The sequence below is a fragment of the Antennarius striatus genome, chromosome 6, assembly GCF_040054535.1.
Source record: "Antennarius striatus isolate MH-2024 chromosome 6, ASM4005453v1, whole genome shotgun sequence".
Taxonomy (NCBI): Eukaryota; Metazoa; Chordata; class Actinopteri; order Lophiiformes; family Antennariidae; genus Antennarius; species Antennarius striatus.
Window position 1 is genome coordinate 4,163,763 of NC_090781.1, and position 23,623 is coordinate 4,187,385.

The window sequence follows — 23,623 nt, forward strand, 5'->3', positions numbered from 1 at the left end:
CTGTTGTGCTGTCTGAAGCCCTCTGTTGAGGTTCATAGGACACACAGACCAGAAAAAATAAACTAGTCTGATCCTGCCTTCAGGGGTTGCTTTGGACCCCTGAATGGCAAAAGGGGTTTCTTTATAGGGAGCACACCGGCATACAATAGCAGGTGTGATGTGTTTTCTCAATGATGCTTACAAGAGCCACAGGACAGATGTCACCTTGGCCTCTGATTAACTACATCCAGTGAATAAAAAAGGTCAAATACATTTGATATTTTTGGTCTGGCATTTTATAACCTAGTTGTTATAAAATATAGGTATAATTCTCAAAGGTTGGCCACACTGTGTTGAGCTAACACAAGGAGACTGAGTTGTCAAAATAGACATGACAGTTCTGACGGATGTCTGTTTTAGGCATCAGCTCCAACTTTTAACACCATGGCATTTTTTTAAAGCCACGCCAAATTGTACGACAGAATTAACCAATTGTCCACCCTCAAAAAAATAGAAGAAAAATCCATTTGTAGAAAAAAAAAGACCTTCGTAAAGGACACACCAAAGCGAGGAATGAGTATTCCCCGAAAAAGAGGATTTGTAGGTGTCCCAGTCTGCCACAATTCCAGTACCTTTACAGAAAAAGCTTCATACACAAAACCAAAAACCTTCCTAATACCAGTGACCAGAGCTGCCTGAACGTATCCAGTCAAGCATGTTTACTTTGCTGCAGGAAGATGAGAAGATTGCTAACCATGTTAGAATAACTGCAGCAGGACACCACAGAGATAGTTGTTGGTATACTTTACAAAAATAAAGACTCAAAGATTTACTTTTGTCTTCTCATAGTTATTGGGAAAACTCTTTAATTATACTTTTCATAAAAGAACACATTGCTTGCATCACATCTAGACTGACATGCGCTTGCAAGATTGCAATTAAGTTTATTTCCTAAGAGGTGGATCACAGTAACACTTCCTGTCCTCATTCTTCATACGAAGTCCAGCAGTCTCTGACAGGAGGGCCCCGATAAGCAAGGTTTTAATAGCCTAGTGTATTGTTCTGACAGCTCTGCCTCTGGTGCAGGTTAACATGCATCCAATACACACAAAAATATGAAAACATGAGAAAGAAGCAAAGATAAGATCGGTTAAGGAGTGGAATTCTTTATTAGCCAAGAACTGCATTGGAATGAAAGGGCTAATCAGAAAATTGGATTAATGCATTTATCTCATTAAATGTAGCCTTTGATCATCAATAAATGATCAGAGATTTAATGAAAATAGGGATGTGCAAGATTAATGAATCACCTTGTCATTAGAAGCAAGACGTTTCATTGTGTTTGTCCTCCAAGGGGGATGGAATGGTTATCTACAGTATTGATTGGTTTACATTTACTTTCCAAAAACTCTTCCCATTTTACAGCTTGAGGAAAGCCACTCAGCTGTTTGCATACATTTGGGGTGATCTGTGGGACACATCTACAGAGATTCTTGCTGCCCAGGCTTTGGCATTGTCTTCCATATCAAACCTAAGAACAGTCACTCGCTTTACAGTGATGAGCTCCTCTGACTCCAAAAAAACCCTCATTATCAGACACCAAACAGACCAAACAGCACCAACAGATCACTTAGCATGTCTGCTGCCAGCATTTCCTCACTAATGCTAAATTCCCATCCAGTCCATCCTTTAGTGTGATCATACAAATTGTCAAATCTCTTAACAAGCTCAATTTACATTCCATATTTTCACAGAAAACTGATTTTGTCAAATCCTTTTTATTATGAGGAACATTTATTGCACCCCTCACAATTTAGTTTTTTTTGCACATACCAGACAAACCTGGGGGGAGGGGGGTAACTTTGACTCCATATCATGTCTTTAACAGGTTTATTTAAAACAATTTTCTTTAGTTTTCAGAAGTTCTCTTCAAACAAAAAGATCCTCCTCTGATCATATAATTCCAATTGTAGATCAAATCCTGCCTAGACTTATGAGGGTACACAAGTTTCAGGTCAACAAAAATCTGTCATGCGTGGTCACATGAAACTCTTCTACAGGGCAACATATCCAAAGTCTTCATCACACAGTTGGGGTCTATCAATCCCAGAATGCTGCAAAGGTGTTAATGTAACCCAGGACACTGAATGACAGCAAACGTCAAACAAACCTGCTTTCCGCATCTGTGCCTCTTGAGAAACATGTGTGTGCCATCACGATAGGAGCACAAAGCTATTTAAAACCCCCAATGTCCAAGGACAACATTTGAGAAATTCATATATACAGCCATTAAAATATTACCTAGTTCCACATGAAGAGAAATGGTATGCACACTCGAGAAGTAATGTTATAAAGCTACAGATTTCAAAAATGAAGCCCCAGGCGCTTGTATTTTATCACATCATATAAGCTTTTCCTGCCTTATCTCTCAAAAGTTTCACCAAGCTAGGCACCGACAGACTACGACAGTGAAGGAGAGAAACAAGTCCTAAATAAAAAAATAGACAAAAGAAATCTTACACATAAAGACACTGTCATTTCTTAAATTATCAGTTTTTAGTGCCCTACATTTTACACCCAGTCAAAAACATCTGCCTTCGGGTAGTCGGTAAGGCTGTGTGACAGATGACCAGCCCCGTGGTAAACCTATGGTACTTCTAGACATTATGTAAATTTACAGTATACAATTTTGGATTACCATGCAAGAATACTTTTTTGTGTAACATTTAATAGCTTGATCTACATCCAGGAATAATTTACATAAAAAGACAATAGTTGTTGAATCAGAGAGAGTGGTAGGTAAATAACCGTGGTGGTAAGTGCAGCTGGAGATGATGTGTTGGGTTGGGCGGGGGGAGAGGTGGGAGATGAAAGGAGGTGGGATGTCAGGTGGGATCCAAAGATGTGTCTGGATATTTGGGGTGGTGGTCCAATTCTCCAAGGTAGAAATCAACGGCACTCCCACACTTTTACTGTTTGATCTACACTCCCAGTTACAACGTAGGGTGCAGCCTTGTGAAAATCTGTGGAAGAAACACAAGATCAGTCAAACAAATCTCATCAGGATAAAAGATCCCAACAAAAGGGACAATTTTCCAATTAATAAACAGAAGTCATTATCTGTGTTTTCATCAAATTTGATTTTAACATTTAAATCAGTTTGTTGTGATTGAAGAAACTGCACGACACAAAGCCTACCACTGTCAGAAGGCGGTGATAAAGGTTTGATTGGATTACACATAGCGGTAATACACAATAGAGTTGACTGCAAACCAGAACAAAATCGATTGTTTTCCAACCATAAATTAACCCTAGAGAAAAAGAATTAAATCAAGTTGCTGTTGCCATTAAAGGGCAAACTGGGAATTTGATTTCATTGACAATATAAAAAGGGTTTGACTTGTGGACTATTGCCTGGACAAAAAGGAATCAGATGACTGCACTGTAAGCTTGGCCTTAAAGTAGAAAAGAGAGTAGAATAGGGTAATTGTATCCTTTTTTAAAACTACAGTCAATCCCTTCTTAAAACTTGTAAACTGAAGGAAACAGGACTAACACGGCTGAAAAGAACCTGTTGAACTAAAACAGTTTATTTAATATGAATAACATTGATTCAGTTCAGTACACATGAGCTGACAGAACTCAAAATCATTTAATATTAGACAAAATGGCATGTCAGAAGACCAAACCCAACTGAAACTAGAATCAATGCAGTCACAGTCACACCCCACGACACCCTTGAATTCAAAGTTTTACCCTGACTTACTTGCATAGGTCAAAGATCAAAGCTAGTGCAATACATTTTAACGCAGGAAGTGTTGTATGGGTCTGTTATAAGACCTATTCATGAGGGAATCCTTGTTTAATATGAAACAATATGGACTGAATTCATTCACAGCATCATGATGCTGACAAAACAAAGGTCAGCTAGAAAATGCAAAGTAAGCACAAGTTTCGACTGCATTATGGAATTTAAAATCAAAAAACCTGCATGCTGCTGTATGTGACACAATGACCATCATCAGCAGGTGGAGACTGATTAAATTAAGACTGTTTATCATCACTGAAGCACAACAAACACACCCCTACCCTGAGATGCCCTGCTCCTCACTTCATCTACACCCTCCTCCCGATGCTGCTCTTCCGTGATCAGGACATCAAGTCCTGTCCTGATCACGGTTGCTGAAGGCTTCTCTGGGGCAAGTGCATTAACAGCTTATAGCAACTCTGTTAGCACACCTGTACTTGATAACTGCTGTTTTTCTTAATTCTATTTGTGGAATAGTACCTTTCAACTCACTATTCAATTTTTAAATATTTTATGATGAAGCTCTCATCATGTTTAACATGAATCATTGGGTGGCCACCATATTTCTCATCTTCTAACCAGCTTTCAGTGAACTTTTTACCCATGGTTCAGCACACAAAAATTTAAAAAATTTCAGACATTTTTAAACATTTTTGAAAATCTAAAATTAAATTTCAAACCTTTTAAAGGTCAGTGGCTTTAAAAAGAGTATTTTTTCTACTTTTTTTGTATAAAATACACAAAAATATAATAAAAATATATATTTCTTTTATTTTATTAGATTTTATTAATATTTTTTAATAAAATATTTTTTCTATTTTTTGGGCAAGAAAAGTAATTGCATTGATTCAAAACATTGCCAAACTAAAATAGAAGTGTGAATGAGAGTGATGGAGCAACACGATTTAAGTTATTGGCTGTACAAGAGGCTGGAAATTCAGTATTCTTTCCTTCAAGAAAGCATGAAAACGACACGACATTCTCAGATGATTTTTTAACAACTGATGCAAACACATTTGGAAAAAAACCATTTGATTTGTATTTGTACAGTGATACCTCTACTTACGAATGCCTCTACTTACGAAAGAAATTTCGACTTACGTAATGTAAAACCACAGTATCTGCTGGTACTCGAATAAAAACACAGTATCGGCTGATACTTGAATCTCCCACAGGTTCCTGAACGCGACATTCTCATAGCTGCTCTGCCATTGGCTATTACCTATTACTATCTTCCTGGCATCCCATTGGCTAAGAGCGATGCCACTCTACGTCTATGTGGAGCTAGATCGGTCCTAATGGAGTGTGTTCGGCATTCGGCACTCGACCCGTGAGGTGTTTTGATAGTTTTGCGCAGATATAATAACTTTTTGAGTACTTATTCGCTATGGACCCCAAGAAAGTGACGGAGAAAAGAGGAAAAGAAAAGACGAAGAAAAGAGTTTTTTTGTCCGTACAAACAAAGCAAGAGATAATAGAAAAGCATGAGAAAGGGATGTGTTTGGTTGATCTCTCCAAAGAATATGGCCGTAATGCATCTACAATCACCACGTTATTAAAACAAAAGGACGTTTAAGGAGTTTATGGCATCGGGTGGGTGGTTGGAGAAGTTCAAAAGGAGGACTGGAATTCACTCTGTTGTTCGACATCGTGAGATAGGAGTGCATGAACCAAAGAGGGCAAAAAACAATGGAGACAGCAGTTAAAAGGTAAATAACCATCATTATTATTATTTACTTTATTCTTTGTTTTTTACGTTTTGCACAACTCGCATTTATTGTGTAATAATCTAATCGTAACATGTATTTGTTACATGTTTTGATGCATTTTTATACTTTATAAAACATTTATGTTGGAATTTTTGGAACGGATTAGAGCATTTGAGCATTTACGTAATTTTCCACTTACGCAATTTCTTCCAGAACCAATTAATTTCGAAAGTAGAGGTACCACTGTAAATTAACCCTGTCTTGAGATGAGAACTTGTCCTTCTCATGCCACATCGATGTTTGTCGATGTGGCATGAGGGCAAAAAACAATGAGGACAGCTGTTAAAAGGTAGATGACCATCATTATTATTCTTTACTCTATTCTTACTCTATTCTTTGTTTTTTACATTATGCACAACTCTCATTTATTGTGTAATAATCTAATCGTAACATGTATTTGTTACATGTTTTGATGCATTTTTATGCTTTATAAAACATTTATGTCGGAATTTGGAACGGATTAGGGCATTTGCATGGAAAACGCGTCTCTACTTACGTAATTTTCTACTTATGTAATTTCTTCCGGAACCAATTAATTTCGTAAGTAGAGGTACCACTGCATTATGTTTTTAGAAAATGGGCAAAAATAATATCTATCTTTCATCCAATGATTCCAAACAAAGGTGCTTTGTCTTTTTTACACCCCTCCAGAATTCATCACAATAGCTCACAGCGTTATCCTCTTTGGCTGGAGCAGGATTTAAGAGGACTGGGTTTCAAACAGCTTGCCAGGGAAAAGTTGGCTGAAGAGCCCCTCAAGAGAGTTCCCAAGCCTTGATCTGCTTAAAAAGCTGCAGATTCGGGGGGGGGGGGCTGGGAAAATCCTCAAGCGGTTGTCTTCCTCTTAGAAACCCCCAGTGTCAGAAGCCCTGAGGATGCTCAACTCACTGCTAGTCAAGAAACTGGAATTTTAAACAAATATTTATCTTAGGCTAAAGCAGATATTTAAAAAAAACAGCTCAGCTGTCAAATGAGAGTGGAAGGAAGAGGTTTCAGTAGCACATCAAAATACAAACTGATCAAACAAAATTCCAAGGTGGAGGGGGCTGCTTACCAAGGGAGGTAACAAAGTGTTCGTGGGCACACAGGGTTTTCATGCAACGCTTGTTCTTGCAGTCCCAGATCCTTAAGGTCTTATCATCGGCACAGCTCACGATAAACTTCCCCCCAGGATGGAAAAGGATACCACGCACCCAGTTGTCATGGCCAACCTGTGAAACAGACACTGCTAAAGCCACCGATTGTAAAACAATTCATTGCCCTCATACAGGAAAATGGTTTCACTGAAGCAAAACACACACACAATACATGGATGGATAGACAGATGACAGATAGAATTTATTTATCCCAAACTGGGGAATTTGCAAATATATTAAAATATATTAACAACAAAAAAAGATCCTCACCAATGTCATAAGGCACACTCCAATGCTTACATCCCACATCTTAATGGTTTTGTCTCTGGAGCCAGACAGCAAGAAGGGGCCCAACTTCCCACTTTTCTTGGACTAGAGAAAAACAAAGAAGTGATAAAAATAAAAAGAATTGTGGCTTGTAACTAATACATGAATATATTCCAGAACTATTTCTGATTTTGAAATGTATGAACAAAGAATGATACGTTGCATCAAAAATATGCATTGTCTTTAAAAAGAGTTTCAAGACTGCAAATCAAAAATCAAATATTAAAAATCATTTTAACAATTACACTGTAGAATTTTAAAAAGGTGTGGTGTGACTTTGAGTCAATTTTTCTTTTATTAGAAATAAACATAATTTATCAGGCACAACAGAACAAGTGACAATTCTGTCTAAACTTACATCTAAATGTAATAAATGAGGTTCACTGATTAAGGTACGCGCGTGTAGTAGGAACTCATTAGGAATCATGTGATGATCAAAAAACCCCACAGTCAACACACTAAATCAAACTCTATTATCTCTGCTTTCACCACGTTTGTGTGACCAGCAGACAAATAATACTCTTCTAGTACTTATATATTTATCATAGAATAGTTCCTGCTGGGCATGACTGTCACATATTCTCTGGTGCACACAGGTCAGCAGCATGTCATCATCTAGGAGCCACCAATCCTTCAGTATTATTCAGCATTAGTGGTGAATGGCTGGGATGTCTCCCTGCTACCTTCTCTTACCCACAGTCAAAAGCCTTCCATGTTACCCTGGCTAGATTTTAATGCCTTCTTCAGTATTCCCATCATTCCTGCATACCTCAGCAAGCATGTGGTGGATTTTCTATTTGACAGCTCTGCTCTAAGTTGTCCAGTTTCCTTGCCAGCCTTGTAACACAGCCTTGATCAGCTTCTTCTACTACCAACTCCTTTCCTTTTTGCTGATTGGCCTCACACCAAAAACACTGCAGATCTCCCCTCTCTAATCCTGCAGTGTACCAACTGTCAGATCAACCTTGTTTTGGGCTTTCCCAAACTTGGACCACTGCCTATTCTGCTTTTATAACTAACAACACTGGACAATATGTAAATATTAGTCTGAAATCCATACATTAATCTCTACCGTGTAATGTTTATTGTATTTCCAGCCACCTGTCCCTACCGACTAGCTTATGTATTTAAGAGTAAACACAATATACAGCACAGAATACAGTGTATTAAGAGTAGAAGCTTATTAAAACATGCAGCTCAAGTTGCCCCTGCACTCTCGAGATCTTTGCAGCTCTTACCTCGGAGCCTGAAGCATCTAAGATGGTGGAGTAGGCGCTCTCTGGTGCCCAAGAGATGCATTCCACCACATGTTCATGCTCCCGCAGCTCAGCCTTGCACTCTTTAGATGCTACGACCCACACACGCACTGTTTGGTCATTGGAGCAGCTGGCAATCAGGGTGCCATCCTGGTTGGGTCGCACCATACGGACCCACTCCCTGTGACCGGTGAAGGTCTTCACACAGTAGCTGAAGAGCAGAAAAGGGTAGAACTATGATGACATGGTGAATCTAATAAAATAATAGTCTTAAAACCACTGTGGCCTATGGAGGGTTCTTACCCAGTTGCCACCTCCCACATTTTTATGGTCTTGTCCCTTGAGGCTGAGACGATGTGATCGCCATTGGGCATGATGGCTACAGAAGAAACATTGTGATCATGTCCTAGAAAACAAAGACAAGAATAAGAAATATTCATAAAACCTTCCCAATAACAACCATTTGAAGCTTCAGTCAAATAACCTCATAATGTCAGTCAACCATACATGATCCCTTCAACGTATCCTTTGAACAGATGAATCACAGGAGTCAGATTCTGATTCTGATTCATTCTCCGCACCAGAAATCTATGGGTTTGGTTGTTATAACCCAGTTATGTCTAGCGAGACAGCTAATTTGATGAGGCTTACTTTGTTCCACGGAGAATAAGAGATGCCTAATTACCTAAACTATGGGTCACATTTAAGCTGCTAAACAGATGAAAGTAAATAACCTCTAACAAGGCCAGTTTAACCATGTGTTAACGTTTCTTTACACACGTTTCATGAGATTATAATAATAGGTGGCAGTGACACAGGAAAGCGCTGGTGCTGAAGTGGATAATTTAAATGCTGTCCAAATCACTAATCTACTTCCCCAGTGGGATTTACATATTTTTTAAGTGAAAGAAAGGAGTGGATAAAAGGAAAGGTTGAGTAGATTAATTAGGATTGAATTAAAATTAATGAACAGGAAATGGTGTGGAACAAAAATGGAGTGTGGGCTCTTTCTAATTGATGGTTTCAAACTTGGATTTTCTGTTTGAGGAAGCGTGTCAGTAGATTATCACACACTCATTCGGAACACACACGTTGCTCCTTGTATAAAAACGTAAGATTTACAACTCCTACATTCTTTGGAAAATGCCAGAACACTTCTCGTCTGTGTTTTAAAAGCAGGCTGATTTATTCAATGGATACTCATTCATGTCACCTTCACAGTTAGATGCTGGTGGCACGTCTAGCAGGCTTATGAAAAGAATAAGAGAATGACATGTGCTGAGGACTTGTGTTGCTTAGGCTGTGCCTGGCTGGTTGATGGAAGGTTCTTTAAGATTGCAACAAGAAAAAAAAAATTCTATTATAATCAGCAGGGCATTGCCTGTATTTGCTTGTCAAATAGTGAGCAAATGAGGGTTGTGCAGGTTGTTGCTTTAGTGACTTTAGATCCTCAGATGAGTAAAAAAAACAAACAATGCATATTAGGCCTAATAAAAGATTTGAAACAATTTCAATGATTATAAAATAAAATTACAAATTCCAAGAAGAGCTGCATATACAGTAAGTGTGTACATTACTGCATGAACAACATGTCCATTTGTCTGAGACAGTTGTGAACCAGAGAGCTGTAAATTGGAGCAGACTGTCACTCATCCAAGACATCTAATGTGACAACAAAAACCATTTTCACCACCTGAGCCCAGGGTACAGTCACAAGCTGCAATGATGGGGAAAATATAACTATTATGTTCAGGCACATGAAAAATGGTTACCGCTACGATTTACAACTGGATGTACAAAATACATTAACAATGTTTTTATACAAATAGTTTCATATTCTTACCATGCATAGTCCTGATGCACTCAAAGCCTTGGAAATCCCACAATTTGATCGTCATGTCTGCAGAACAGGATGCAAGCAGTTTGCCTGTCTGGTCAAAAGAGATGTCCTGCACTGAATCTGTGTGACCCTTCAGCGTGCGCTCGAAGTCTCCTGTCTCATAGTCCCACACCTGGAAAGGAACAAATGTATTCACCTTAAGACCTCCTTACAGAAAGGTTTTCTTTCAGTGTCGGTAAAATGTGAAGTGTAGGTACAGTGGGACAGTCCATACAAGTTGCAGCTAAAGACAAATGAGCTCTGAGGTATTGGGCTCCAGGGTTCAACGGCTTTGAACATCTGCCGTTTGTTAGCCGTCACTCTTTACCGTTACTGGAGAATCTAGTATGGCCAAAGTTGTTTAAATTAACTGACAAAACAGAGATTTGTTCTGTAACCTTTCTTTCAAATTAGGTTGTGTATCACACCTATACTTCTGCCCACGCTCATGTTACCCCTTTCTCATCGTCAGACAATTACCGTACACTTGTGAACACTTTTAACTTATAACAACTAATGTTTTTTTTCATTTTTCTATTTATTGTGGTGGGAGTAAAATTTAAAAAAATCAAATTATGTTTTTAGAACTCATTGTTTATGGTAAATGACAAAACAGTTCAGCAAACAAAGCAGTGAAGTAAAAATTTAGTGAACAGAAAAGGCTGCACACATTGTTGAAAATGTTGTCCTCAATACATTACACCCTTCTGCCACATACCACTTGTGTGCATACATTATGTATATATGCTGAACACACACTTGTGATGTAGTCAAGTGTTATCTATTTTGTAATACTGTCCATCAGCTTCATAAAACATTTACTTACTGAAAATAGGACATCTTTCATTTTAAAAATGGTATGTATTTGATTTTTATACATAAAATGCATACAGACTACAAATTTATCCAACCCATGTCTTGGATAAATTTTATTGCGACATAATTTCAGTAAGATGCATGCTTATACTTTGGGAAAAAATTAACATCATGCCCTATTGAGAGAAACCTGACAACTACAAAAAAAACAGCAACATGTATGATAGAGGCAACATGTATCACTTGGGAAACATTTGAGGTGCTCATTTCAAATTGACAGCCTTCCCAAACTCCCAAATACCACCTCATTCGGGGGAGTGATCATTGGTAGAGTGGGTCGTCCAAGGATTGGTGGTTTGATTCCCTCTCTCGCATAGTCATTTGTTGTTGTGTCCTTGGGCAAGACACTTTGCCCAAGGACTTGCTGGTGTGAGAATGTGAGTGAATGTTCTGGTGGTGGTCGGAGAGGTCGTTAGCGCGGATTGGCCGCCATGTTTCCGTCAGTCTGCCCTAGGGCATTGTGGCTACATCTGTAGTCTACCATCACCAAGTATGAATGAGGAGTGAATGAATGGAGTGAATGGATTCACTGTAAAGCCACTGAGTGTCTAGAGAAGTGCTTTATAAATATCCATTATTATTTATTATTATTATCATCAGCTGTGCCCCCTTGTTAACGATTTTTTTCAGCAGAACACCTCAAAGTCCAAAACGAGATGGTCGACAGAGACAAGCTTTTCATAGAAGTGATATTACAGCCCAACGAAAAGGTGTCGATAGTTAAATGATTAGACATTATCAATCTATATTTTTTTCAGCAGTTTATTACAGATCCAAAGTACAGACAGCTCAGCCTTTCTGTTGAAGTAACAAATCTGTGATGTTTTAATATTACTAAAGTCATGATGTACTGCATGTATCAGGATGTCTATTAGGGTAACGGTTAGACCTGATAAAAACAAAAAGCAGTCAATTGTGTAGAACATTTTACTCCCAACTAGAACACAGGCAGAATACAAAACTACAGTCTGTCTCATTTTATAGCCTGAGAAGGATTTAAAGTAGACAGACCATCAGAGAGGGATAAACCCCCCTTGTCTCTCTTTATAAAACAGGATTTTTGGGCAGACAGTGACAGGAGACACCCCCCCCCCCCCCCCAAAGGAAGGAACAAGCAGGACATATGGTCATGGGGTAAAAAATGCATTGGGGGTGGGGCGTGGTATATGTCTTGGAAAATATCAATACAGTTAATGTGTTCGAAGGTTTGACAACATTAAGCACAGAATATTAAGTAGACAATCCATTCACTACCTGTCATGTCACAGGTACCGTGTTGACGTTAATCTGATGCAACTCTAAAGCAAAAATATCAATTATTTTCCATTCAAAGGCCAACAATAACAAAATATATATGGATATATTAAATATGGATACGTCATTTATTTAATTTTGGAGGGAGCCAGGTAAACTGATTGGAGCTCAAAAGTACAGTAATTAAAAAGAGCAGCAAGTTCTTGAAGCCCAAGCCACTGTCGACATACAAGGCCAGTCCAAAAACATGCCAGGCAAATCCAAGTTAAACCTTTTGTTTAAATGAGAACCTGCAAATGGTGTTCTTGACAACCATTACTGCAGCTTTTCGGGGGGGGGGGGGGGATTGAATATATCTAAATTGACATGATGAATATGTCACGTCTTTCATTTCTGTTTAAGAAAAGCAAGAAACACAAAATAAAACTGTCAGATACAAGTGACAAAGAATAAAATGTATTCTTCAGATTCAAATTTATCAGCTGTTGCAGGGAAGATAAGAAGACCTTGTCTGTGGCTAGGCCACAGACAAGGTCAGGAAAAGAGGTGGAAGAATGCAGGACTAAAATCTATATTGCCTCCCAAGCTATGGATTGCCCTCATGGACGGTAGTCACAATGGGGCATGTGACAGTTCGCAAGAAAAATATTAGGCAGGACGCTGGGCAGCAGGGTTACAACAGCAGACACTGGGGGATCTGAAAAGGAAGAAGATGCCAAATGGCAGAGAGGAATCCCCTCAGCGTGGGAGTCATTGAGGAGATGTACAAAGTGTCTTTTATTATCTCATGAATAAAATATGCTGAACAAACAACTCATCTGAGTATTGGTATTGTGCAGCAAGCAAAGGGATAGAGTTGCTGTAGCAAAAATAGCACAAACAAGGACCATGGAGTTTAAGAGATGCTTAAAAAAACAGTGCAGGCAGAGGAGATTCCAGGGTGTGTCTTTAAAGTGCATGAGTCATGATAAAAAAAGGGGGGGAGAAGAGAGAAGCACTCAACAGACTGAACAAGAGCTGGTGGTAAACCTATAATCAAATTAAAAAAGACCACTTATTTTTCAACCTGAATCTTGTTAGTGTAATGAACAAAAAGGATAAAACATTCAGTGAACTAATACTACATTCAAGATTGTGGTAAACCCGATAATCAAATTTTCAACAGTATGAAATCATATTCCAATCAATAAAGCTGGAGTAGACTCTTGAGTAGAGACTGGGAGCATCACTAGTACACACAAAGAATGAAAACACATCACATCCAATAAATGACCCCAGTTTCCAAGCAAAATATCCGAAAGCACAGAGAGTCAAATCAATTATAAGATCGAAGTTATAAGATGTCAGTCATTCAGCCATCTTCAGGTTACCACCGCTGTATCCGCCGCAGCGGGTCACGGGGAGCCGGAGCCTATCTCGGCGGCACACTCCAGGTACGACGCCAGTGCACCGTGGAGCCACACACAAAGACATACAACCATGCACGCACACACTCATACCTACAGGCAATTTGTAACAGCCAATCAACCTGAAGCGCATGCTTTTGGAGGTGGGAGGAAGCCGGAGAACCCGGAGAGAACCCACGCAGACACGGGGAGAGCATGCGAACTCCACACAGAGCGGGACTCGAACCCGGGTCTGCCGTGTTGTGAGGCGGCAGCGCTAACCACTGCGCCACCGTGCCGCCCAGCTGTTCAAGTCACTGACGCAACGGTGGTTTGGTTTCAAAGAGGCAGATGTTACTCAAAACGTACTTTGCCATTTACGATAGATCCACCAGCTTGAGCCAACATTTCTAAACAAACCGCTGCTCAGAACACGCAGAATGGGAATAGCTGGGAGTCACATGTCCATGACTGGCTAAAACTAGCCAAGGGACCAGCACATACACACAGTCAAACTCACGGAATGATTTTCAAATAAAATTTCTGTTTTGATATGAAAAGCAAAAGATAGTACAAACTAAAGACATGGCTTTAATTAAAATAAAAAATATTGGCGTTAAGTAGCTCTACCAAGTATCAGTAACTAGCTGGCACAAGCGGATTCCCCTGAAAATATCCAATTAACAAGAGTGAGCGAGTACAATGTAAGATTTTTGAAAGATGCAAACATTTTCAATTAATTGTTATTGATGAAAACCTTGAGAATATTGAACATTGAAAAAAGTGAGCAATGTTACTTGTTACTATCATACAGTCCAAGCTGCGACATACCAACTACCAAGCCACCATTCAGACATGATGAAGCACTGACCTTTATTGTAGCATCCTCAGAAGCTGACACCATGACACTGAAGACTGGGTGAAAGATGACACGTGTGACAGGACTGCGGTGGCCACTCAGCATGTACCTTTCTGGTGGACGTGGGATCCACTCTTTGGGGTCACGCTTCAGACTTACAGGCCCACCTAGGGTGATCTCCTCCTTAGCTTCATTCAGTTTGGATTCAAGTTCCATCACCTGTACAGAGTTCAAAATGCAAGTTAATGTGATCGCAAATAATTTTATAAGGTGTTATGTTTGTATTTTGAAAAGGTTTATCTCCAGTAAATGAAAATCAAACAAATACTTTTTATAATTTTGTAGACATCATTCCAGTTTCCAGTGTCAATAGTGAATTCAGCTGTTATATCACAAGACTACAATATCCACAAGTATTCTTGGTGGGGGGTGGGGTTGGGGGGGGGTTACAAACCTTCTTTTGTAATCTGATGACTGAGGTCCATTTCTTTTCTAAAAGGCCAGCATACTTCTTATCCAATTCTTCATTCTACGGGAAAAAAGGGGGGAAAAGGATATCAGTTCAACATATGAAGAAATCCTATTGAAGTCATGGGCTAAGCATAATCAGTGAGGGCAGTGGGAGGGTGGCCAGCTGGGGGCTTTGGCTATAGTAAAAGAACAAGGAATTATTGACACACCCCTCACAGGCTAATGTTCACTGCCAGACACTGCCAACCTACTGTCAAACCCACTGCCCGAATTTACACATACACTACACACAAAGAAACACACGACTAGTTCTAATCCGTCTCACACAAGTTAATCTCCTGCAGACAAGAAAGGCTTAGGCAGCTTACAGCCACACACCCAGTGCTGGAAGCAGTGGTAGAAGTTAACTTACGGTGGTCCTGGCAGACAGAAGCAACTACGTTTTAAGATATGGGCTAACTTTATTGTTCCTGTAGGCAAATTCCTTGTCTACATATTGCAGTGGGAAGACCTTATGGTACCAATAAGCAAATTGGGGTTCAGTATCATGTTCAATTTTTCAGCACGTAGACTGTAGGATATGGAAATTGGATAATTAACCGTATGGGAAATGACAACCAATCAAGCTCCTTGAGCCAATTCGCCCTTACATAACTTATTTAATACCATTTCTATTCATTCAGATTATCAATTAAATGAATGTGTTTGATCTAGCCAAGACTAAATCCTGCTAATATTAATGGTCTCCAACGAGTAATGAATGTCAAAATGAAGTTAAAAAAATAAAAGAAACATTCAACATTAAAATGCTGGAAAATTTGAGGAACATTTTCCTTTAACATAATAACGTACAAAAAATGTTGTAGGTATTGTCATACAGCAGACACAACAAATGTGGTTGTATTATGTGTAAAACAATGCCCTGAAGCCATTACAAGCTAGCGCAGCAATGAAAATCCACCTTGACCGACTGCTACCATTTCAGTGAGGGAGAAAATTAGTGTTATGCTCTAATTTACAACTCACTCCTCAGCCTTGTCTGGGAACAAAAGTAGCCATTACAGAGGTGTTTAAAATATTTAGTAAACCTCAAAGAGAACAGGTGATTCCTCGGAAAAGAATGGGATGTATTAAAAGACAAAAGACATGAACAAAAGCACAGCCAAGAAACAGAGAAAGAAAACAAAAGAAAAAGAAAGGAGGCAAGCAGGGAACCTTGTATGAAGATGTCTGCCATCGTCTAATCTGCCATCTGGTCTGCTCATTACAACAATACAAACACATAAGGCAGTCCAGTCACTTCACAATGCCAGCTTGACTGAATGTCCATGCTAGTATAAATTCTTTTGAAAGGAAAAATAAAAAGCATGACTCTTTATTATTATTCTTACTAACAAAATCAATATTAACTGTAAACAGATGTGCTATAGTTGTAAAGTAAGGTTGTGGTAAAAGAAAAAGGAGAATTCAAATTAACAGAATAGCTTTTAACCCAATCTCTAACAATCTAGCTTTGGAGAAACTACACTAAAATGATTGGACTACTTATAATACTTTCTCGATCTGCATGTGGCTGATCTCTAGTGACCAACAACGTGCACATATCCCTCCATCACTTATTTATTATTCAGTCTGCTTCCACAATGAAAATGTCTGCAAGAGTGACTCAGAACAGTGAGGGGTGGAAGTCACGAGAACATAAAGAAAATGCGTTACAGAAGGGGAGAAGATTTAAATGTAAAGAAAATAAATCCGAAATAATACTACAAGCAGCAGAATGAGTTAACATGAGCGTTGCAGCTGCTGAAACCTTGGAAGGAATTTCGTAAAGAAAGTGATGATATTCCAGGGGTACAAACAAGAGTATCTCATTCAGTGTCATTAACCCCAGAGAATTTCAGTATGCAGCATCATTCTCACTGTTGCTTCAAATTGCCTCTTAAGAATGTGGAACACCAGTATACAAAAACTACGTTTAGACAGCAGGCAAGTCTGATTTTCTTCCCTATCCGATTTTCAGGGCCGACTGTCCACACTGTTTTTAGAAAGTGTCCAAATGCGATCTGGCTCTGTTCAGACTGGGCCACATTATCGGCCATCTGACAAGTTGTCGTAGCAACGACATTGGAGCGGAGGCGTCGTTCAGTGCGTGTAATGTGTGGGGTTATATAATTGCAACAATGGCAACAACAACAACAACAACAAAATCAGATTTCATGTGGTATGTGACTGTTCAGACTACAAAAGAGACATCCGATATCAATCTTGATGGGCTAAAAATCGGATTTTGGTGACCAGTCTGAACAAGCCCAAAGTGAAAGCGAGTAAGTTGCCTTGCAGTTGCACTTGTACCACAGGTCACTGAATCTTGTGACAACACATGGTTTCCACTCAAATCCATCACAGCTAGCTGACATGGCTAAAATAATATCCCTATTCTGAAAGACAGAAAATGGATTATGCGCTGCTAAACTGGGAAATTCAGTGTTAACATAAAAAATTTGAGTGAAAATACAAAAAACAGTAACATGCCTCAAAAACTATGTGGACTGAGACAGAGCGTACAACACAATATTATTGAATTTTGCTATTAAAAGCTGTAATGGAACAAATTTTAGTAAGATTTTAGGTAAATTCAGCATTTATTAATGGACCATGTTGTGAAAATCAGGGCATATTCTGAGCATAAATTAATGTTATTGGTAGAGCACATGTATGCATGTCCATCCATCCATCTTCTTCCGCTTGTCCGTAGTCGGGTCGCGGGGGCAGCAGCTTCAACAGGGAGCCCCATACTTCTCATTCCCTGGCCACATCCACCAGCTCTGACTGGGGGATCCCAAGGCGCTCCCAGGCCAATGTCGAGGTATAATCCCTCCACCTGGTCCTGGGTCTGCCCTGAGGCCTTCTCCCTTGCTGGGCGTGCCAGGAACACCTCCCTAGGGAGGCGCCCTGCAGGCATCCACACCAGACACCCAAACCACCTCAGCGGACTACTTTCCACGCAAAGGAGCAGGAATCTACAACGAGCCCCTCCCGAATAGCCGTGTTTTGCACCCTATCTCTAAGGGAGACACCAGCTCTCCGCCTGAGAAAGCCCATCTACACAGCTTGTATCCGCGATCTCGTTCTTTCGGTCATGACCCATCGCTCATAACCATAGGTGAGGGTAGGAACAAAGATTGAACGGTAGATGGAGAGCTTTGCTACTCGGCTTAGCTCCCTCTTTGTTGCAACAGTGCAGTAAAACAACTGCAATGCCGCTCCTGCTGCCTCAATTCTCCGTCCAATCTCACGTTCCATTGTTCCCTCACTCGTGAACAGGACCACAAGATAAACTCCTTCACTTGTATGTGTCCAATTTTAATCTACTCACATTATCTAATTCCGCCTCTTTCTTGAAAGTGGAATATGCCTCTTCATATCCATTTGAACGTAGATAATCAGCTATCGCTCGATTCCTGAAAAAGAGAAAGAGAAACCATAATAATTATTTATGATTAACATACAAAATAGTTGCTTAAGTGCCACATCATGAGGAATAGAGTTATATTAAGTGCTGTTAAACAAAAATGACATTTTCAACAAAACACGTCAAACAAAGACAGTTTTAGGTTATCACACTTCTGGCTACAAAACAAAAATGCTTGTCATGCATAAATGCAGTCTAACATCTACCTACAACACACAAAGACAGGCGTCTGGTCTGTGTCTCATTCATTCACATCCCTCTCAGCCAATTTGACACAAATCATGAACACATCTGTCTGGCTTCTATAATGAGCTCTTGTTGCTGTGGGCAATAATGGACAGGGATGGCTCCCTACAGTGTAGATATGGGGGGAAAACAGTCTGAGCACACCCCAGGCATCCTTTATACACAGGCAAACACAGAGATCATAGACAGGATCTGAACATGTTTTCTACTGCAGTCCATCTCATCAAGTTTGGGAAAAGGACTGCCCAGATACAGCTGAAACATGAGCTAGCTAGCTTCTACAAGGCATTCTACACCAAGACTAATTTTATGTAAAAAAACAAAACAAAAAGTCATCACCAATCACCTTGGTTAATTTGTGTGTGAAGGTTGTTAAAATAGCCACCCTTCACACAGACCTAAATAACATGTTCAAATGGAAAGCACACAATTTGTAGAAGATTCAAAATACAAAAAGTCAAAAAACAATTATAAAGGTTACTTCTGCCAAGGAGGTCATGTGACTGGTTCAGTTTGCTTATGCAAAAACTAGTGGATGGATTTACATGACACGATCACCAAAGATGGACTCTAGCATGTCCTAGAGTTTTTAATGCTTCTTTAACATTTGAGAAGCATTTTGGAAATAACTAATCTTCACTAATTTTAATAATCAATCTTGTACTTGTAGAACTAAATAAAATGAATGATGTAATGTAATATTAGACAGCATACAACACATTAATTACACTTTTACCAAGATGTACAGAACAGACAAACATGAACACTGCTTATGTATCAGTTTGGTTTGGATAATCTATTCTGAATTTGTACTTATCCACCGATTTTTAGCTGCATATCAGACTTGAAATATGGACAGAAGAATACAAAGACAGTAACTTTGTGAGTTTCTCAAACAGTAACATAAATATTTCCTTAATTCCAGGTCCACTGCTTTTGAACATTGTAAACACCAACATTAATGCCAGGGAAAAAACAGACAAGCTGTCAGGCAGGCAATGCTGTGAGGTCACACTATGAAGGCTGTGGGGGTTGCAATCTGGCAGCCCAGTCTGCAGCCCAGTCTGCATCTTCTCAGTCAGTGTTAAATACAGTACTGAAAACCTCATCTCCTTCCAGCCATCTGAATCCTCATGACAACAGGAGGAGGCAATACTGCAGCTCAAGGTTAGCAGGAGGTTATCTGCAGGATGCCTGCTGATCGGGTGGGGTGAGGTGGGGAGCTGTTGACTGGCACATACACACAATCTGAGTCACAACAATGCAAAAAATAGTAACGCACTACTCATAAAAAGTAAAAATACTGGAGAATGTTATTCAAAGTCCCAGGCCAGTTCAAAACAATTAATATATACAAGGGGGAAGAGATGATCACAAGAATACATCCACAAGAGTTTAACAACACAACAACATGCTAACTTGAAATAAAAGTGAAACATTAAAATGTGCACCTTCTTTGGACTCGGCAAAGGCTTGAAATTCTTTTAATTACATTGCTCTCAGGTAGCTTAAATGCTGACTGGACCATGGTGTGAGTAGTGTGTCCTATTTGTCATTTTACAGCTGAAGGGATAGCCTATTAGAGAATCGGGTGCTGTGGGCCATGTCTACTTCATAACCCCAACATAGCTACCAAGACAAAATGTGAGGACCTGCTAACAGATTTGGTAAAGTAGGAATGTCTAGTTTTGAGACACACTTTGGATAAATGATCACCACTCTAGCTAGCCTTAAAAATCACAAAGCAGAAAAATTTCTTATTATAAAATAAACAAATACTCACAGTAGTTAATATATGTATTAACTTTGGTTAAGGCAATATACAGTAGTTTGAGATGTACATTTGCTCAGGACAACAACAAAAAAAGTGACAGAAAAACAATGACTGTACGCCCCGTTTGTTTCGTAGCTATAGAGAGAGCAACTTAATTTGAATGTTTATGCCTCATTTCCATTTATTTCATTTTGTTGGAGGGTGTTACATAGAAACCCAACTATAAACTGTCAAATTTATGCAGAGAATTAAATGATAATTATGGATTACGGTCAATACATTTGGAGTGTTTGCACTTGGAAGAACTGAGCATACACATCATTTCTTAAAAATGCAAAACAAATCTCACACCAGCATGTAAGAAAAAACAACATTACCACAAGGACAGCCAACAGGCTAGTTTCCATGGTTACTAGCAGCCAGATAAATGACTTTATGGGGAGATGAAATAAACAGGGATAGGTAGGTACAGTGCACAGACAGGACAAACATAGAAGGGCTAAGTCCACAAACCACCTAATGCAGCTATAAATTTGGACTGTTGCAATGAGATACAAATAAAAAACTTTCAGCAAGGACAATTAGTAAAAGCTTCTAGCTTTTAGCCAAGATTAAGTAAAAAGGTGTTCTCAAAATTGTGGTCCAAGTTCTGCCACAGCCACTAATGTACTAGAAACTAGAAACAGAACATCAAACTGAATGGTGAGACAGAAATGAGATCAGGAAGAGAGGCATGACCCCATCCTCCTGAAATAAGAGGTGAGTCAGCCATCTAGCATGTCTGTGAGTGACATCACTTCCAATTAATTCTCCATGATTATTACTTCACAAATTTACATATGAGCAACATTTGAGAACATACCTTAACTCTGTGAATTATGTAAATTATGTAAATGTGACCAGTTTGAGAAAAAAAGAACACAAACTTTGCTAGTCTGTTTTAAGTAAGATAGATAATACTTCTCATAAATCTATCAGAACAGGTAATACCAGAACTAACAAAAAATAACTAAAAAATGTAAAAGGCAAAATGAATAACCCAACTATGAAATTATGATGTGTTTATACAGTCACGCCACGTATGACATTTCTCTGAATTTTGGTCAGCAGTTTTAAGGTGATGTGGATATCATCTGATAGTGAGCAAAAAATATAAAAAAAGATTTCTTTAGCTTAAAAATGTGTGTAAAAAAAAATCAGGTCAATTTAAATAAATCAATTATGAGATTCACATATTTAGGATCCCTACAAAGAATATGTTAATTTTATTTAATTCTATCTAGAGGTAAAAAACTTTTCAATCTGCTCAAATAAATTATATCTCGATATGTATGTCAAGGATGGTCATATCATGAACTTATAAAATGTACGGAAAATAATTTCAGATAAAAAGATCTGTAATATGTAACATTGTAATATGACAAATACAATAATAAATAAAATCTGCGCATGTGCAGAGAAATTGGGAAGAAGCAGTGAGCTAATAAAAAAAGGGTTATCCACAATCTTATTTATGTATTTTAACAGCTGAGTACTGAACAGCTGATGACTGTAAGAAAAAAAAGTAACCAAATATATTCCATCAAAATCATATGACAGGATTGTACAAAAGTCCAACATTCAGATATTCTTGACATATGCAATTATGCTAGCATTTCTCTTGCTTGGGTGATAAGAAGGGGCCTGAAGCAATGGTTACCAGGGACTTGAAGTAACTCGGGACCTAGATTATACAGTCAATCCACCAAATAAATTACTGGTAAATATCACTTTAAGTTTGAGCTCTTTACTTGATTCCCCAACTCTAAAATATTTCTAACTTTAGAGAGTGAAGTATCATAAGGCTGCTGAATTCAAAAGTAAATCTGGTAGGTTGTGCAGGGAAACAAGCTTACACATAACTCGTCTGTTACATAAGTAATAAGCTCTGCAGTAAGATTTAACAATAGACAACATCACAAAACGTTAAACTCACTCTTTCTCACCCTCTAACTGGGATCCACAGTAAGTGAAGGTTAAGTCCAAGACAAAATATACAACAATGTGATGTGGATAAGGACCAAGAGGAAGAGAGGATAGTTGTTCCAATCAATTACTGTAAATTATTTTCTCAGAAGTATACAAGATATGTCAACAAAATTTAAAATAGTTTGGCATGGTCAGAAATCCAGTAACCCTAACCTTAACCCATTGGGAAGGCTCTCGGGATTGTCTTTGTAAACCATACTGTATATAAAGCTCAAACAGCATAGACCCATTTGCATTTGGGTGGCTCAAGGTCTTTCAGGGAAGCAGAGAGTTTGTGTTCCGTATCTATTTTTACTACTTGCCCAAAGGACCAAGTCTCCTGATCATGGAAGGAAACAAAAATGTGCTTTTCATCAGCCATGCTGATGAAAAACATGCTTTATAAAGATGATGCGTAAACACAACATCTGACTGCAAATAACAAAATAAACTATTTAGAACACAAAGACTGTTCCTCTTTGTGGAATATTATGTTCCACATGAGGGTAATTATTAAGCGTCAACTTTCTGTCCAAAGTCAAAGCCCCACACAGGGCAACCTCAGGAAGATTTTGAGTAAGGATTTAGTACCTCAAGTAAAAAATATTATTCTACAGTTGTTTGGCATTCTCCAACTACTGACTGATTGACTACTAATCTAATCCACACAGAGAGATGGGAGCCACATTTTTCAACTTGCATAAAACTAGTTTGCAGTTTTCTTCAGTCTTGCTATAATTCTAATCAAGAAAGACTCAAAAGATTTTTGTCAGCCTTTGCTTTAACCAAAGCTAACACAAAGCATGTCTAGCAATCATTTGTGCGACAACAGCAGACATTTGTTCTACATGTCTGATTAACTTACGATGTTGACAAAATAAGACTTGTGCTTTGCTTACAAATCACTGTGCTTGGTTGTGGTAAATGCCTTAAGATAGTAATACTGGTATATTTTACCCGGTAGTGTTGGTACTGCATCTAATTTTTCTTTTATGAGTTCACATGCTTTCATGCCATTGGTCATTTAGCAAGTAATTGTTTAATGTGCATTAAGATCTTAGATTTGAAAATGAGTAAGTATAGCAATCATCTCTTCACTGTTCCCATTAACCCTCCACTATACTG

At 38.7% G+C, this 23,623-nt stretch overlaps 1 protein-coding gene across 1 annotated transcript in view; it reads right to left on the minus strand.

Moving 5' to 3' along the window:
• Positions 1 to 273: 273 nt before the first annotated feature.
• pafah1b1a (platelet-activating factor acetylhydrolase 1b, regulatory subunit 1a) overlaps positions 274 to 23,623 on the minus strand; it is a 38,840-nt gene continuing 15,490 nt past the window's right edge. Inside the window, exons 3-11 of the mRNA XM_068317342.1 lie at positions 18,376 to 18,460; positions 14,983 to 15,057; positions 14,541 to 14,747; positions 10,119 to 10,287; positions 8,579 to 8,681; positions 8,258 to 8,486; positions 6,963 to 7,064; positions 6,611 to 6,767; positions 274 to 3,002 (exon numbers count right to left, since the gene is read on the minus strand). Of these exons, the coding sequence (XP_068173443.1) occupies positions 2,929 to 3,002; positions 6,611 to 6,767; positions 6,963 to 7,064; positions 8,258 to 8,486; positions 8,579 to 8,681; positions 10,119 to 10,287; positions 14,541 to 14,747; positions 14,983 to 15,057; positions 18,376 to 18,460 (1,201 nt within the window). The 3' untranslated portion in view covers positions 274 to 2,928. The remainder of the gene's footprint in view (positions 3,003 to 6,610; positions 6,768 to 6,962; positions 7,065 to 8,257; positions 8,487 to 8,578; positions 8,682 to 10,118; positions 10,288 to 14,540; positions 14,748 to 14,982; positions 15,058 to 18,375; positions 18,461 to 23,623) is intronic.